The 17,365-nt window shown below is 51.6% G+C and overlaps 1 protein-coding gene and 1 long non-coding RNA gene across 2 annotated transcripts; one reads left to right on the top strand and one right to left on the bottom strand.

Moving 5' to 3' along the window:
• The first annotated feature begins 199 nt into the window (after positions 1 to 199).
• Positions 200 to 16,608, top strand: CYS1 (cystin 1). Its single transcript, XM_056342831.1, has 3 exons — positions 200 to 1,042; positions 9,781 to 9,830; positions 15,237 to 16,608. Exons 1-3 carry the CDS (start codon positions 794 to 796, stop codon positions 15,340 to 15,342), a joined length of 405 nt encoding a protein of 134 aa, XP_056198806.1. The 5' UTR covers positions 200 to 793; the 3' UTR covers positions 15,343 to 16,608.
• LOC130151108 (uncharacterized) lies at positions 1,528 to 14,193 on the bottom strand. The gene is made up of 3 exons (XR_008822507.1): positions 13,441 to 14,193; positions 2,418 to 2,744; positions 1,528 to 1,680 (listed from the first exon to the last, which is right to left on the bottom strand). It is a non-coding gene; the product is annotated as an uncharacterized LOC130151108 (long non-coding RNA).
• Positions 16,609 to 17,365: the final 757 nt, after the last annotated feature.

Genomic DNA, 17,365 nt, shown 5'->3' with positions numbered 1-17,365 from the left:
TACATTTCAGCCAGGCCTTCCAGAGTGCCCAGGGCTGCATCGCCAGGGTGCTGTCAGGAGCGAAGGCAGAAGGAGGCGGTGGGGGTGCTTCGGGGATCCGCTCCGCAGGCTCAGCGGGCTGCTGGGGAGCAGAGTGACTCTGTCGGCGGGAAGGGGCTGAGGGGGTGCCCAGCTGTCCTGTCCGCCTTGCACGGGGGCTTCCCCAAATCTCCACCGCTTCCACCGCTCAGCCCAAAGGCAGAAAATCGCCCGGGCCCAGCAGCGCGGCCTGAACCGGCGCCGGGTGCCAAAACTGGCCCGGGTGGCACCGCCGGGCTGCCTGGCTCAGAGGCCTGCAGGGCCCGGCAGGGGGGGGTCTGCTGGAACGGACCCGGCGTCGCTGCCCCTGCTGCACGCTGCCTGGCGGCTGGTGTGTGTCCCCGGCTGGGGGTGCGTGTCCCCGGCTGGGGGGGGGTGTCCCCGAGTGTGTGTCCCCAGCTCCGGCAGATGTACGCGAGGGACGGCTCGGAGGCCCGGGATAACGGGCGGGTGTCGCTCGTTGTGGGAGGGCAAGAGCAGCTCACAAGCGCGGCGGGGCCGCCCGTGCCCCCTCCCCTGCACCCCCGGCTCCTTCCCGCGGCCTCCGGGGCGCTCCTGCCAGGGATCCCCCCCGCGAAGGCTTCCGGAGACCCAGGCTCCGAGGGGCGGCCGAGAGCCGCGCCCGGTCCGCCCCGGCCGGGAGAGGCGGCGGCGCCCGGCAGCGCTTCCCGCCGCCCCCCCGCCCGCACGGCCCTTGGCTCCGGGACCGGCGGCCATGGGCAGCGGCAGCAGCCGGCGGCGGGGCGCGGCGGGGGGCGCGGCCGTGCCCGCGGGCAGAGCGGCGGCGGAGAACCGGGAGCTGCTGGAGACGGTGCCGGCCGAGTGCGAGGAGGCGGCGGCGGCACTGCCCGCCCCCGGCCGCCCAGCCCCGGCCGCCGGCGGCAACCTCCCGCCCCGGGGCGCCGGGCGCTGCGGGGAGGCGGCGGCGGCAGGCGGCGGCGGGTCCCCCCCGCTCCAGCAGCCGGTAAGTGCCCGGCCGGGACCGCGCCACCGGGCCCACCTGCCGGCCGGTATCCCGGACCCGCCATGCGGGGCTGGGGAGCGCTGGGGGCCGGGGCTCAGCGCTCGTACCGCCGCGGGCGCACCGCGCCCGGCCCTCGGCTGCCCTCGCTCCCGCTGGTGCGGCGGGAGCGCCGTCCCCGCAGGCGCCGAACCCCTCTCCCGTTTTCCTGGGCCGCTGAAAGTTGCTTTTCCTGCCTTGTGGAAATAGCTCGACTTCATGAAGTGCAGCTGGTGCCTTTCCCTGGGGCGGGCTTGTCGGCAGGAGTTTACAAATGCGAACGTAAAGCTGCGGCGCGATGTTTGCTAGCCGCTGCGAGTGCAGCCTGGCTCTCCCTAAAGAAACATTTCGGTCTCTTTGTGTTTAAGAAATAATGGATTTACCTCTGAGGGAGTTTATCTCCCGCCCCCCCCCCCCCCCCCCGAAAAAAAAAAAGCCCAACAAAAAAACCAAAACCAAACCAAACCAAAAAAAGTAGCATCTATATCGTCTGGGGATGAGGCCAAAAGTCACCGGCTTCTTTCATCTTTGCTTGGCTTTGAAACTTGTGTGTTGCTTGTTCGATAAACGCTGCTCTCCACAGATGCGCGAATGTTGTCAGACTGAAGTAATAAATATAAAAAGAGAAACGAACACTTAGGACCCAGGAACTTTCTGCCTTGCATGCTTGAGTTTTGCTCTTTGGAAGTGTGTTGTTTCCATTGCCAAACTGCATGTCCATGGGGTAAGGATAGCTTTAATACAAAGTAATTTTGGCATTAGGAAACTTGGCAGGGTTCAGTATGAGAACCCTTTTTTTTTTTTTTTAGACAAGTTTTAAAGGAAAGCCTCAAAGAAAAAAAGATTTGGAAATGGAAAAAATAGAGCTCTTGTTGTATTTTTTCCTTGCTTTTTTAACTCCAAACCCTCCTGCAGTACGAACAGGAGAGCTCAGCCCAGCACTGCTTTCTCCTCTGAGGGACTCTCATTTATGAACAATCCTCCTGATGTCTCCCATTTATCTTTAATTATGGGAACAGAGGCTGCTGCTGTCTGTTTTCCCTCTGTTTCCCCATGTGAATATCGTGGCTGGATCTTTAAAAATAATAATTACATCAGTTGTGAATTTTCCTGTGCATAAAGTGGTATTTTAGCTCTGTTTTGAAGTGATGTGTATTCTGGGTAATTATGTATCAGAAAGGCCACAGAGCTGCCCTCATCTTTCTTCACAAAAATCAGTAAAGAGACAGTATACTGTGGCAGTAGATACTAGTGAACTCATGACAAGAAGCAAACCAGAAAGACTGAAGAATTTAAGACGTGGCCCCTGGGGTGGCATGGGGGGGGGGGGGGGGCATACCTCCTCCTCTGGCAGGAATAATGATGAGGAACCCGTAGCATCACCTTAGCTGCCCCGAGCTGTGGTCACACCCAGTGCAAACCCACGGTGGGAACACCGTCACGCCTTGCAGCGCAGAGATGTCTGTGAGGGCCCTCAAAATTCAGGCTGAAGCAGGCGCGTGGGGCCTCGGTCACCCAGCGTGGCCAGGTGGCCGTGGCACACAGCTGTGCTGCCCATGAGGTGACAGGGATGCCAAGCACCTTATGTGTCTCCTTGTCCAGCTGCTGCTGATGTGTCTTGTTTGGGAATGAGGTTCACATCTCTGGTTGCACCCAGACAAGTGGTCTGAAAGACAGCAAAGAATTACCAGTGTTTTTCAAAGATGTAAAGGCCATACAAGGAAAGTCTTAAATATTTTCAGGTTGAACCTGAAGCTCTTCTTGATAGCATTTTCTTTGCCTGAAGCTGAGGTGGCTGTGGTACAGACAGTAGTCGTGGGCTTACCCTTCTGACTCCTGGAGGCCTAAAAAGTCACTAGCCTGAGAGAAGGAGGGAGGAAACTTTGCAGCACCAAGTTTTGGTTGTTTACTGGATGCAGTTTATTCTTTGGGGTCATTGTGCAGACTGCAGTCCCACCCTTCCCATGAGGCTGGTGGAGGAGGTTTCTGGAAAGGGATACCAGCTTCGCTGTGTCACTAGTTCCTTGCTAGAAATTTTGAGGGCAATTTCTGTTGGTCTTGCCAGCTTCTCAACCAGTCATTTGTAATTTCTCTGTTGTGGTGGGAACCTGCTTGCTTTGCCCTGTTCAGCTGTGCAAGCTGGAGGATGAGCAAAGAAATTTCAGAGCAGAAAGGATAAGTTGATTCCACAGAGCTAATGGAGAAAAGATGAGGGAGGAGGAGGAAAGGCAATGAGGAGATATTACAGTAGAAAAGTCTGGTGAAGAAATAGCCCGTGGAGGAGCAAGGAGGAGAGGAGGGGTTTGCCACCAGCCAGAAGAGAGCGGGTGCCTGCAAGCAGGGCTCAGCTCTCTGCTGTCAGGCTGGGTTTCTCCTGAGCGTGCTCTGCACCAACGCTGTGCTTCGCACCTGAACCCCGATGCACCTTGTCCTCCAGCAGCAAGCCGGCAGCGCCGATGGGGGGTTATGCCAGGTGGCAAGGGCTGGTGGAGAGGGATGCAGCTGCATTTAAAAGCTTGAGATACCTCTGTTGCATTCAAATAGTGCTTTGGAGTGAGAAGCATGAAAGCACATCACGGCAGTGGGCTGGGAACCAAATCCTAATGGGGAACCTGAATCCAGCTTGGAGCAGACCCCAGCACCTCCTTATCAGCATCAAATGTCCATTTTCAGGTTTGCCCTCAGTTCCAGATGGTTGTACGTGCTTTTTCCTTGTTTCTTTGTTCAAGACAGAAAAAGTACTTGTGGTTTTGCAGGTGCTGCTGCAGCACAGAGCAGGGTGGCAGCTCCTGGTGGAAACCAGGGAAGAGGCTGCAGCCTCAGACGTTTCCCCACTGGTTTCCTGAAATGGTAGAATCACGCAGACATGTTAGGGTCTTGCTTTTAACAGCTTTTTCCATGGTGCCGTTACTCCTCCTAACTGGAGAGGGGCTGTGATTACAGTAAACCTAAGCCCCAGCTGCAGCACAGGAATAACACGGGTAGAGGGTATGTTTAGCTGACTCCTAGAGGGACTGTCATATACTTTCCAAACACCCAGGTCTTCAAAGCTTTGCGTGATTTTTTTCAGCCAGATAAATGTTCTTTCTGCACATTGATGTGGCGCAGCATCATCTCGTGGCTGGCTGGTCCCAGCTGCAAACACACAGGGGTCCTGTGGGGACATTTTATGTCAAGCCCCATTAATTTCTCACAGGAACTCAGATAGGTTTATTTTTCCTACTCTAATGAAAGTATGCTTCCTCCAAACAGAAATTTGATCTTTCTAGTTCAGTGCTGTTAGCAATTTATTTCAGCTTTTTCTTCCTGGTTTTAATGGTAAAAAAAAGAGCCAAGTCAAGACGTTCTCCTACAGTTGTGTCAGGAGCTGTGCTCCACTGGCCAGGGTCCTTCAGACAAGGTCTTTTCCAACTGAACATTTGGGAATCCTTGAGCTCCAAACTAGGGAAGCAGCTAAGTAAAAGGTCCAAAGTGAGATTATTTCAGATTCTGCAATTGTCCAGGTATGGATCTGGTGGTTGCTGAGCAAAAGGTCTCCCTCTCTCTCACATTATGTTCCTTGTCTATTTAAAAGCACCTGAAACTTTACCAGAGCCCAGCAAGCAGGGAGCTGTGCTGTCCCCTCAGCCAGTGTCACCCTCCCAGCACAGCTGTGTTTCAGCTGCACTTGGAAAACTGCTGACTTAGGTATTTCCCACCCACCCACCCACATCACTTGGTAGAGCATGGGTTGCTTTTGCCCTGAAACCATCCCTGAACTAAACACTAAGCCCAGGGCATGCGCAGAATAGCTGGGAGCTGGTGTTTTCGTTGGCAGGAGAGAAGCAGCGTGGGAACTCCCTGCATCCCTGCCCACTTCCCGTCCACCGCCTGCTCCCAATTCCTTCGCTGGCCAGAGGATGTTGCTGCAGACCTGAGCAAGGCTGGGAGTGCTTTGCCTAGGATGCAGCTGGGGCTATACGGCCCGTTTGGTACCTGCTGACACGTTGGGTAAGCTAGATTGGTTTTTGCCAGCGATAACTCCGATTGCGGTTTGTGAGAGGCGGTATTTGGCGGTGATGACGGCCTTAACCATCCACATTATTTGCTGGCGTCGCTGGAGGGTGCTGCCCTTCTGCTGTACCATCTGTGGCTCTGCTGCAAACGGCATCTGCAACGCACTCCAGCCGGCCGACATCACCTTCCTCCCCCCCAAAGGAGGGGATTTTCATTCCAGCTCCGATCGGTCCCCTGGTCCAGTTCACGGGGTGTTTGTGAAGAGGGATTTGGGAGGAGCAGAGGTAGGGAAGGAGGCACTGACTTACATCCTGCAGAAAAGCCACAAAATGAAACCACAGACCAGTGGACCAGCACTGGCAGGGGACCACACTGCTCCCACGTAGACAGTGACTCAGTCACTCTCCAGGCTCCCCTGCGCATCACGGGACCACTCAGGGTCTGTACCTCTACTCTACTCTATCTCAGGGCTGTATCTGTACCAGTAAACTATACCATAGCAACTGCCTGGCGTCAGACCATGGCCGTCTGCCCCACTGAGCTGGCATGGTTTTGGCCAGGGCCAGGACCAACTCACAGTCTCCCAAATAATGTTTCGGGGGGCAGTACAGGGAGCACCCCTAAGAGGCAGCTTCAAATCGGCCACCCAGTTTTGGAGACGATGTGATTTTACTAGTTGAGGCTGTCATCGGCCGGTTTCAACACAGCTCGAGGGCAGCTCGGAGCTACGGCTCCAGATTGCCCTGCAGGTCCCAGGGGAGGGTGCTCTCACCCAACTCACCCTGACAGCTGACAGAAGGAGAAGGGAGGGAGCAGGGGGGTTATGGCAGGCAGGACCGTGAGCAATGCCAGCCACAGCTTGCACCGGGTTGGGGGGAGTAGAGAGAAATAGCCCCTGCGTCCAGCTCTCCACTCTGCCTTGCCCCCAGGAGCCACTGCCCTAACGTAAAGGACGGCTGAACTGTGTGTGCAATGGCTGTCACACCACTCCGCCTCACATCTCATTACACTAAATTAAACCCGAGTACATGCTGGGTGAGCTTAATATCCAACCCTTTAAACCTGGACGTGGTAGCAATGTGGGGCTTTGTAGCACAACAGACCCCAGCATGAGATGCCGACGCTGGGAACAGGGTGGAAAACAAGGAGACACGCTGCAGTCTGGATGAGTAATAAAAAGATGACTGCAAGCTGCAGAAAGGAGAAGCTGACTTCATTTATCTCTTAACAGGGCATAGGCCAAGCAGGCCAGCAATTACTTATTTAGCTGTAGGATAGGAACCCATAATACTAAAGTGTCGTGACGTGCACATCATCTTAACCCACAAAAAGGGCTAATACTAATTATCTGCTGAACTTGCATCATGTACATTACAGCAATCCGGAGCGGGCTGGGTGGGGTCAGGTTTTGTTATGTCTCACTGCCTGCGACAGCCGGCTCCGCATCCTGCCTGCTGCCCGCAGGGTGTCACTTGGGCACCGCGAAGCCACGCGTCGTTCACCCGGCCGGGTTAGGAGCACCTCCCGAAGCAAGGAGGCTCTGATGGCAGTGGAAAGGCAGAGGCTGGAGGTGCTTTTTGGTTTTACTCGCCACCATTTTTCCCGCATGCACCAAATTAAATGTCTACCTGTACCAATGCCAAATTCTCTTGGGAAATAAGTGTTGTTGCTGACAGATCCCTTGGAGAAGGTGGGAGCTGATTTTGCACAGGGAAGCAGATTTTGCTAACCAGAGCTGCTCCATCCTGATGACTAATTAATTCTGTCTTCCACCCACACAACACGTACAGCTCGTAATATGGAGGAGTCAGCCACAAGGGAAGAAAAAAAGACAACTTACTGTACACTTCAAACCCCTCCCTAAAATGATCCAAACCCATCCTTTGCCCAGAACTGTTGGAAGCTGGGTTCTCGCTGTGGGAAGAGTAGCATCAAAGCACTCCTTGAGAACTGTATTCCCCTCGGTGCTGAGAATGAATAATGTACTTTGCCTGGTGGTAGGAAACCAGGGTGGCAGCAGTAGCCCAGTGGGTGATGGTGATGATGAGGATGCAGGGCTGCATTGTGGGGTGTGCTCCCGGGAGAAGTCAGCCCCTGGAGCTCAGCACGGTGTCCTCCTGGCTCTGCTGCTTGCTCTTGTCACTTGTAGGAGATTGCCAAGAAACTATGCCAAAAAACCAGGCGGGAACTCTCTTCCATCACTGTCAGCTTTCTCACATAGCCTCATCTCCACTTGGACCCAGGAGCTGTTTCTAGAACAGTTCAGGCTCTTCCAGAGAAAACAAAGTGCTGCCAAAGAGCGCGGGCTCTTCTGAGGGGAAGTGGAGTGCCTTTTGACAGGCATCAAAAGATGTTACAAGTCTTCCGTAGAGATCTAGTTTGTAATTTTAAGCAAGCAGCTAGGACATGAAAGACAGTGGATAGCAGACGCCTTTCCCAGCTCCAGAAATAGAAGCCACTTAGGGTTTGCCTGGAAGAGGTGTTGATGCAGTGCCATGAGAGAGGAGTCTTTGCTGCAGCCCCCCCTCACCTGCTCAAGCATGGGAGCCAAAGGTGACCGCAGCACAAAGCCCAGCCAGGAACCGGGGAAGAGCTGAATAGTTTGCTGCCAAGTACCTGTGTGCCTAGCAGCGCCTGAAACCACTGTGTTTAAACCTCAATTCCTGTCCATCCACCTGGAAAGCAGCTGAGGAAGGACCATAGTGAAAACATCTCCTCTCAAATTGAAGTCAGGTGCCACGCATTAACAGCAGACACCCAGGTGGACATTTCTATCCAGCAGATACCATATACAAGCCTGACCAACACAAACTGATTTACATCAGCCCAAAACTGTGCATAAAGCCATCGTTGCCTATGGAGAGATATCTCCTCCATAGCTCCCAGGGTTACCAGCACCAGTCCCATGCACTGCTGGACCTCGGGACAGCACAGGTTTGATACACGATCTTTCTGAGGAATCGCTTGATCCCATCCAGCCCTTCAGAAACACTGCACAGCAGATGTATAGGCAATGGCTCTGACCTGGAAGGTTTTCAGCACCACTCCCTGCTTCCTTTGCTTCCCTTTTTTCTTGTGCAGGAATTTTTTTTTCTCTTTTTCACGCTGATGGAACAACTTTTCATTTCTATTTTCTGGAAGCCAAGTCCTCGCTTTGGTTCTGTGTGCTACCCGTTTAACATCTGTTAGTGTCATCATGAGATTTAGGATAACTTCTATGAAGAAGGCCCACCAGCTTTAGGACTGCAGCTCATAAAAAATAATGGCAAGCCAAAATGAGTCTAGTTCTGTGCAAAGCCACAGCCCTCATCCCTGTCCCCCTTCCTTTCCCCATGCGAGTACAGTGAGGAAGTAGAAAAAGAGAAAAGTTATATTCTTCTCAGTAGCATCTGGCTGAAGTGGGTTCATTTTGTTACTGGTCCAGCTGGGGGCTCAGACAGACCCAAGGTCCCATCATCTTCCCATTTTAAATGCCAAAGGTTTGGCTTTGGTTGACCCTCTGGTGCCCCGTTGGAAATCCATGGGCTTCCAGCATAGGGAAGGTGGATGTTTCACTCCAGATGGATCATTTCAGGGAAGCAGCTTTGTCAGGTAGAAACAATTGGATCTGTGTTGCCGTAACTTCCTTCCTCAGCAGGCGTTTTCATACTGCCACCTGTCAGCTGGGGGGGGCAGTGGGTATTCATGGGAAAACTGGGAGGATTACCACGTTAACGTTCAGTGGTTTCAGTTCTGGAGCCTGCAGCCACCCAGCTGCCCTCAACACTGACACAGAGCAGAACAGTGCTCAGTAAAGCGGACTGTCTTTTACCTGTATTGTCTCCGTGGAGGTTGTTAGGGGGTTTAAACCAGGGCAGACATAGCCTGCTATAGACAGAGATAGGTTTCATAGAAATAAAGAATGGTTTGAGTTGGAAGGGACCTTACAGATCATTCAGTCCAACCCCCTGCCATGGAGGAGCACAGTCCCTGACAGTCCTTGGGCAGACTGAGGACTTGGGTGCCACCATCCCATTCTGCACAGTATGAGAATAAGACAGATGGTGGTGAGCCGTCCTGTGTGGGCTGGCTCTATGGTCAGAGCACGGCACTGACCATGGAATCACAGAATGGTTTGGGTTGGAAGGGACCTTTAAAGATCACCTAGCTCCAACCCCCTGCCGTGGACAGGGACACCTTCCACCAGACCAGGTTGCTCAGAGCCCCATCCAGCCTGGCCTTGGACACTTCCAGGGATGGGGCATCCACAGCTTCTCTGAGCAAGCTGTGCCGGTGCCTCACCACCCTCACAGTGAAGAATTTCTTCCTAGTATCTAATCTAAATCTGCCCTCTTTCAGTTTAAAACAATTGGCCCTTGTCCGGTTGCTACAGGTCCTGATAAAGCGCCTCTCTACATCCGTCTCATAGGCCCCCTTTAAGTGCCGAAAGGCCGCTGTAAGGTCTCCCCGCAGCCTTCTCTTCTCCAGGCCGAACAGCCCCAACTCCCTCAGCCTGTGCTCACAGGAGAGCTGCTCCAGCCCCCTGACCATGTCTGTGGCCTCCTCCGGACCCGCTCCGACAGGTCCATGTCTCCCCTGTGCCGAGGGCCCCAGAGCTGGACCCGGCGCTGCAGGGGGGTCTCGCCGGAGTGGAGTGGAGGGGCGGAATCACATCCCTCAACATTACAGTGTTATAACAGAAATACATGACTTTTCTCCTTTCCCAGGCTTTGGCAACCAGAAGCCCACCAGGCCCAGAGATCGATGCTGACCATCAGTGAGTACCCTGTGCATTTGTTGTATCTGCAGGGGGAGAAAGCAGCTGGAACAAAGGGAGCATAAAAGGAAAAGCTATTCCTGCACACCTCCCACTGTACAAACGAGGTGGGAATGGTGTGGAATGGTTTAGAGTCCTAAATATTCTGTCCTCTACCTATTTGCCAATTTTAAAAAACCCAGGAGCTGTGCTGCCTGAAAAGATCCAGGCTCCAGCTCAAGTACAGTATAGAGATTCATTCCTGGTCACGAGCAATGCAGAATTTAGGCTGCATTTAGTCCACATGTCAGAGAGGCACCTTGAGGAAGCTTGTGACAAGTTGGGGAGGTTCGCTCCAACAAATAGGTCAGGCCCTGTTCACCCACAGCTCACCCGTGGGCTCTTTCAGCATGTAGAAAAGAACATCTCTGCTTCCCAGGAATCATAAGAGAAAATCCATGAGACACTCCCATGCCACACCAGTTAGCAACAAGAGTGTCCCTCAGGGACCTGGGAATGGTGGGGACCTACTGCACTGGGTGCCCACAAAAGAAATTGAAATCTTCCACAAGCAAAAGCTACCGAGCAGGCTGCGCCTCCCAGTCTGCTGGCACTGGGAGCAATGGGAACAGTTTGATGCACATGTTAAGGAAACCCAGATGAAACATAAAGGCTTGGAAAACCATCTTAAAATACCATCTTCTTATGCTAAAAAGCAACTCTCTTCACCATTAAGCTCTGACTGTCATCCAGCCCCTCTGCTCCTGCAGCACTCGAGCGCTGACTAATCTGCCAATCTGGCCATCGGGCTGTGACCTAGTAACGCCGAGCAGCGCTGGTCGATGTGACACGAGAGCCCCAGCGCCAGCTGCCACCCTCCCTCCTCCTCCTCCCTCCTCCTCCTCCTCCTCCTCCTCCTCTCCCTCCCGGCTGACAGGGAGCTCACCTGGTGAGAGGCTGCTTGTTTGGGGAGTGCTTGCAAAATGTGGCTGCCCTTACCTTTCCTGAGGGTGAGGTTTGTACAGGTGCGCTCGCAGGGACCTTAACCCCTCTGGACTCGCCAGCATCCTCAATAGGCTTTGGGCTACGGCAACTGAGCAGTCTTCTCTGGGGGTGCACACCCAGCCCTGCTGCAGTCCCACACCAAGCTCCCCAGCCCCAGGCTCCCGCTGGCCCCTCACCCCCTGCCAAGGCTTTCTTTCTCCCTCCCTCTTTGAAACACAAAAGGAAAACCTGAGATAGAGGAAACAGGTTTCTGATCTGGGATGACAGAGCAGGAGCTTATTTTCGTTTAGATAACATTTACTTTATACTCACTGCAGAGCCCATAGCACAGGTCACGTGCGGATTGCCTCTGCCACCCATGGTAAGCAGGGCTGCAATTTCTGCTGGCAAGAACTGCATGCAAACCTCTTTTTTGTTCATTTTTAAAATGGTCCAGCACCCAGCAAAACTGCATTTTGAAGAAACCAAATCAAATCAAGCCCCTGAAACAGCAGTTAATGTGTGCAGGTGCCTCACCCTTCACATTTCTGTGGCTAGAATTATTCTAGATAAACACTCATGTTACAAGCAGCAAAAATCAGCCTTGTCTTTATAGAGTTGCTGACTGAAGAAATTCCCGTAAAGCCACATTAAATAAGAAATAAATTCCAAGCAAGGAGAAGAAAAACTAAATACAGAGACTTAATACTATTATCTGCCAAGAGAGCAGTCAACACGAGACAGATGCTGTAGGTGTGCAGTCCCTGTGCTGCAAACACGCCTGTGTGCCACCACGTAAGCATCTAAACCAGGCCCTAATAAATAGATGTGCACGGGAACATGGCTGGATGGATTCCTGATTGCACTGTGTTACCCCTCTTCTACCCCCGCAGTTCTTTTGGGAACCGCTCTTTAGCATCTGGTAGTCCACGGGTGGGATGACACAGCCCAGGAACGCGGTAATGATTTTCCTGCTGCTGCCAAGGCTCGTGTCACTGGCAGAGTTACCGGGGCGTTGTTTTGACCCATTTTTCAGCTGCAAAGTCTTGCAGAAGGCATTTTAATGATTAACCCTGGACTTTCCCATCCTCAACAAAACAATAAAAAACACTGGCCTAGATTCACCCCAGCCTAGTTTTCAGCCACTTCACTCAGGTTTCTGCCTCAGAGCTGTCACCCTAGCCACCCACCAGGGATGCTGTCACCAGAGCCCACAGGCAGCTCTCCCCCACACCAGGCAGCTGCCTGACAGCAGGGATGGGGCACTGCCAGCCATCCTTACAGCTGGGACCTTGCTCCAAGGTGGTTTTGCTCACTTTTGGTCTAATTTTGCCCTTTGCATTCCTTCTCCTCATGGCACAGTTCATTGTTGTTCCATAAAAAAAGAATAAATAACCCTCCTTCCCTTAATAATCTTTAAACACAGAGAGGCTTTTAGCTGAAATGGAGCATATTTCTTGCTTTCCTCTTTCCTAAATTGCTTTGCTCTAGCCTCTTAAATCACTTTTATTGCTGCTTTCTAAACTCCCTCCAAGCTGTTAATAACTTTTTCATAATGAGAAGCCTGCACAATAATCTTGATGGATCTGCACCGGCCTTTTTTTCCTTCGCTGTCCTACCGTGCTGCAAATTCCCCTCTTGTACGCTTTTCAGCTAGCTCTCTCTCCACTTCGCTCCTTCCCGGGTTTCCCTCTTCCCCCAGAACATCTGAGGTTTGAAAATTTTTCCCCTCAATGCACTGACCTGTTATTTTCCAAATCGGAAACAGTAACAGCCCTCAGCTGGATTCTGCGTGATTGCAAGCCCCGATCCACAGCCCCGGCTGCCTGTTGGTGGGAGCAGTAAGGGGCCACCTCTGGCGCCGGAGCAGCTGGCGGAGCGTGGGAGAGGGCTGTGGGCCACAGCTCCTGTCCTGCCCGTGTCCTGTGCGTGGAATTTCCCCGCCACAGCCTCTCTTTTGATGCCAGGGCCAGCAGAAACAGCTGCACCAGCGTACCTTTGAGATCAGGGTTCAGGCTGGGAGAGCCTCAGGAGGTCTGCAGTCCGATTTCCTGCTCCAAGCTGGATCAACTGTGAGGTCAAAGCAGAACCCTCCAGGCCTTGTCCCGTCAGGTCTTGAAAGTCTCCAAGGATGGAGCCTGTGCAACCACAGCCTGATCCTCTGTCTGCTTGCTGTCCTCAGGGTGCAGAACTTTCTCCTGTTACCCATATTGAATCTCTTGTTTCTTAATTAATTTCAGTTTTTCCATATTAAATGATACAGAAATTTGCCACAAAAAAATAGGGAGGAAGAACATGAAGGGCAACTTGTTTTTCCTTTGCTCTTGAAACAAACACAGCCCCCTCTGTTCCTCTCAGTTCCGAGAGGTGCGTGGTAAGGGAGGTTTGCTTTTGTCTTTTGAAGAGCACATCTGTGTTTCAATGAGTACCAATTTTACCTGGAGATTTTCTCCCATGCTTGGAGGTCACCCTGCAAGCCAAAGTGTCAGGAATAATTAACAGTGGGAAATTATGTAACCACTAAGAGAAACAATGACTCTTCTGTGGGCCTGCAAGCAAGCTGCCAAGAGCTCTGCCTCTAATTCATCACGTAATATAAAATTAGTTTAAGGATTATCACAGTGCAGAGTTTAAATCAATAAATCACCTGCTTAAGTCAGATTTCTGCATTTCCTTTTTCCCAGTCCTTGCTTTGTAGCTGCTGGTGTATGCTTTGAGTTCTTGAACCTTTAGCTTTCTTCCCAGTTCTCATTTACTACGGTGGAAACCGGACTCCCTGCAGACCATCAGAAGAAAAAAATAAAAAATAAAAGGAATAAGCAGAAGAGTCCACTGGCTAAATCCTACTTGCTGCCATCTTGCTGCCAGTAGAACTTGCCATCAAGGGCACGGTGCAGCGTAAATAAGTGTGGGACACCCACATGGCCCAGCTGCCACACCAGCTGGCTGGTCACCAGGCTGCTCCAGGAAGAACATCAAACTCTTTCTGACACGCGCGGGGGCGGGCACGGTGTTAACACAGCTGGGTCAGAGCAGCTGGACTGGGCAGGAGCCTTTCTGAGCCAGGCAGATAAGAAGAGAGGAAGGGCTGCACTGCTGCCTTTTGCTCTGCAGCGATAGCAGCAGAGACTGGCTGCTGCCTGTTCGAGGAATGCTGCGGGTGCTCCCTTGCCCAGGAAGGGCAGTTTATGAAAGCACCTCCTCTATATGACAAGGTTTCCTTAGAAAAGCATTTCAGGGTTCTTTGGTTTCTGATTCTACGTCTACTTGCTTGCTTTGGGGCAGCTCCTTAGATTTCATCTAGTAAGCAGGTCCTTAGTTTTTTCACTGGAGGTTGCTGATGGCCAAATTAATCCCAGATGCCAGACCAAGGGTGGGAGAGATCTTGTCCTCAGAGAAATGGTAAGTCAATAGATGCTACATAATGCGTCTGGGACCGGTTTGGAGCCCTGCTGTTGGATATGAGAATCTCTCCTCTTTGGCAACTGTACAAAACCATTTCTTTCTTGCTTATTTATTCTCCACCAGCGGATGGTCATAAGGTAAGCTCACCAATCTCAGTTGACATGTCATGGCAGAGCACTTCACAGTTTAGATTTACCAACTCAAGTCTCCGCTTAGCTCTGTACCTCACCATGACCTCCATTTCACGGAGCCACGTGCCCTAGCTTCCAGAGATGACTGGCCTGACAGCCCGGCTAGCTCGCCTCCCAGTTCTCTGCAAGGTCAAAGAGGAGTGCTCGCTTGGCAGCTGCTGTCTCCCCTTTTCAGCCCTGGAGGGCAAGATCAGTAGACGGACTTGGTAGTGTGAGCTACAGAGGTCAAAGCTTGCAGAAGACTTTTCACTGTTCTCCCTCATGCAGGTAGGGGCAGATTTCCCTTGTACCCAACACGAACCACCTCTGATAACACCAATAAAACCCATACCAGCTGCCTTTGAATCGTACATCGGTTCCCACTTGTGGGAGAGTTGTGCTGATGTGAAAATAAATAAAAGCCAAAGAGCAGTCTGAGGTACTTGCATTCATATTTTGGTTGAAACTCAAATTCCTTACAGATACAAACAAAGATTCCTTACAGATACAAACAAAAATGCATAAAACCTTAAAACTAGTAACTAGCATAAAGGTTATGCAGTCCCTTAGCCAGGCCTCAAACCTAACTCACCAAAAGGTTCTGGGAGTTTGATCTGGAGCATTGTAAGGGCTGTGCTGTAATGAACTTGCAGACTGAAACAGGTGCCAAGTGACAGCAAATGTCAGCAAGCAATGTGTCTGTGGGGTGGGGGAACTAGACATGACAGAGTATCTGTGTCTCAGCAAGCCATATGCAACTTGATCTTTCCATTCACAAAAAAAAAAAAAAAAAAAAAAAAGAAGTAAGGGTCATCTTGTGTCTTGATTCTCTGTCACAACACCAATAACTCATTGCCTTCCCTGGCAGGTGCCCACAAAGGAACAGCAAGAAGCTGGCGGCACAGTCCACAGTATCATATGATTACTCAGAGGAGGAGCTCATGGCAAGCATCGAGCGGGAGTACTGCCGCTGAACCCAACCCCGTGCCACAAGATCTTCAAGCATGTTCCTGGGAAGCACAGCTGGAGCAAAACTGCTGCTGACAAAATAACCCCTTGCACAGCGAGACGGCACTGGAGAGGTGGGTGGCAAAGGGAGATGGACTGTGAGAAGCAGTGTGGCTGCTTGGGAAGCATGGAGGAGAAAGCCCTCCCAGCCAGCTCTGAGCGAGACTGTGAGGATCCTCACCAACTGCTGATTTTGGATAAGCGCCACTGGAGGACAGAGCAATTAATCTTGTGAATCAATATTTAGCAGCTCATCTCTAAATGGTATTTACCAATGAAGAAGTACTAGAATCGAAGCATCGTACCAGAAGTGCTGAGACATGGTGTTTTGAAGGAAGATCTTGTTTTGTCTTAGCAGAAGAAAAATGCAGTAATATCATTCGATTCAGATCTCATTTAAGGAGATGTTACATGAAATTCACGTTCCTGCCACTTAAAACAGGTCAAATTTACTCCTTGTGCTGCGCAAGCCTCAGTTCCAGGTCTGGACTTGGCATTGTCTCTTGGAATGTGGTCCCCAGTATGGGATGTAAGATGAAATGGGGAGTGAGCGCACTGTCCAGTACATAGGCAGTGTAATCCCAGAGTTCAGATCCCACTACAATAGGCAAAATGAGGCTCCTGGGAGCCATCAGGGCGCAGAGGATTTGTACGACCCCTTTGGGGAGGGATCCCAGCATCAGTGTCGTACCTGGGGCTCCTTGGTGTGGATCCTTCAGCGAAAGCGGGAGGCATGTCCCCGGCGCTGCCTCGCTGTGGCCAGCAAGCACCATTTTGAGAGGGACTTGCATGCTATTGTAGAGCAGCTGTTTGCAATAAATTTTCAGAATTATCACTCCTGGCCTTCCCACCTATTTCTTGTCCTCAGTGGGTAGCCTAGAAGAAAAATCACTGCATTTTACCATTAGCTGACTGAAAAGTTAAGCAGAAAGTTGTCTCTCCAGAGGAAACCATATATTTTCAGTGCTCTCAGACAGGGAAGGTTGGTATTTTAGGGTTCATGCTTTTATTTTACCTGCATCTTAACATACTATGAGTAGCTGCTTATTATCAGAAGTAGAAAAATACCTTATTTCTGTCTTCAGCTTAAGCATAAAAGACATTAGATGAACTCTTCACACAGCCTGTGTAAATGCAAGAGGAAACAGCAGGACACATCTTAAAATGCTGTATTTTAACTTCTTTGTAATTCCTGGTATCTGTGAAACAGAAATAAATGCATCTGTACTCTATGTAGCCCTCAGTAAAAGGCATCAAATGTTTTGAAAAAGGCTCTCTAGCTCACACGGTGAATCACCTTACGGTGCCTGCAGACTCCAAGCAGAGTGCATCCTCGGAGGATGGTGGGAGGGATGCCGTGAGGCAGACACTAGATTATACCCCTGGCATACATACTAATGCTCTAGTTGTCCTTCCTGCAGCAGCCTTCAGCAAAGCTGGGCATTGCGCTCTGCTGGAGAGCTCGGGAGCTGCCAGGCACCCAGCAGAGCAGAGGTGGGCAGCAGAAAGGGAACCAGCCTCCCACAAAGATTGCAAGCTATGTTTGGAGGCGAGAGCTTCCAGCATGCCAGCCAGGGCGCTTTGATAGGATGAGGGGTAACAGTTTTAAACTGAGAGAGGGTAAATTTAGACTAGATACTAGGAAGAAATTCTTTGCTGTGAGAGTGGTGAGCCACTGGCACAGGTTGCCCAGAGAAGCTGTGGATGCCCCATCCCTGGATGTGTCCAAGGCCAGGCTGGATGGGGCTCTGAGCAACCTGGTCTGGTGGAAGGTGTCCCTGTCCATGGCAGGGGGTTGGAACTAGATGGTCTTTAAAGGTCCCTTCCAACCCAAACCATTCTGTGATTCCATGGTCAGTGCCGTGCTCTGACCATAGAGCCAGCCCACACAGGACGGCTCACCACCATCTGTCTTATTCTCATACTGTGCAGAATGGGATGGTGGCACCCAAGTCCTCAGTCTGCCCAAGGACTGTCAGGGACTGTGCT

Source organism: Falco biarmicus, chromosome 6 (assembly GCF_023638135.1).
Source record: "Falco biarmicus isolate bFalBia1 chromosome 6, bFalBia1.pri, whole genome shotgun sequence".
NCBI lineage: Eukaryota > Metazoa > Chordata > Aves > Falconiformes > Falconidae > Falco > Falco biarmicus.
Note: the sequence above shows the minus strand (reverse complement) of the source record. Positions and strands in the feature narration are given on the sequence as shown.

Excerpts from the sequence above, each read along its gene's own strand:
- CYS1 (XM_056342831.1), top strand. The coding sequence starts at position 794 with ATGGGCAGCGGCAGCAGCCGGCGGCGGGGCGCGGCGGGGGGCGCGGCC. Across the intron at positions 1,043-9,780 it reads CCCCCCCGCTCCAGCAGCCG|GCTTTGGCAACCAGAAGCCC; the intron begins GTAAGTGCCCGG and ends CTCCTTTCCCAG. Across the intron at positions 9,831-15,236 it reads GAGATCGATGCTGACCATCA|GTGCCCACAAAGGAACAGCA; the intron begins GTGAGTACCCTG and ends CTTCCCTGGCAG.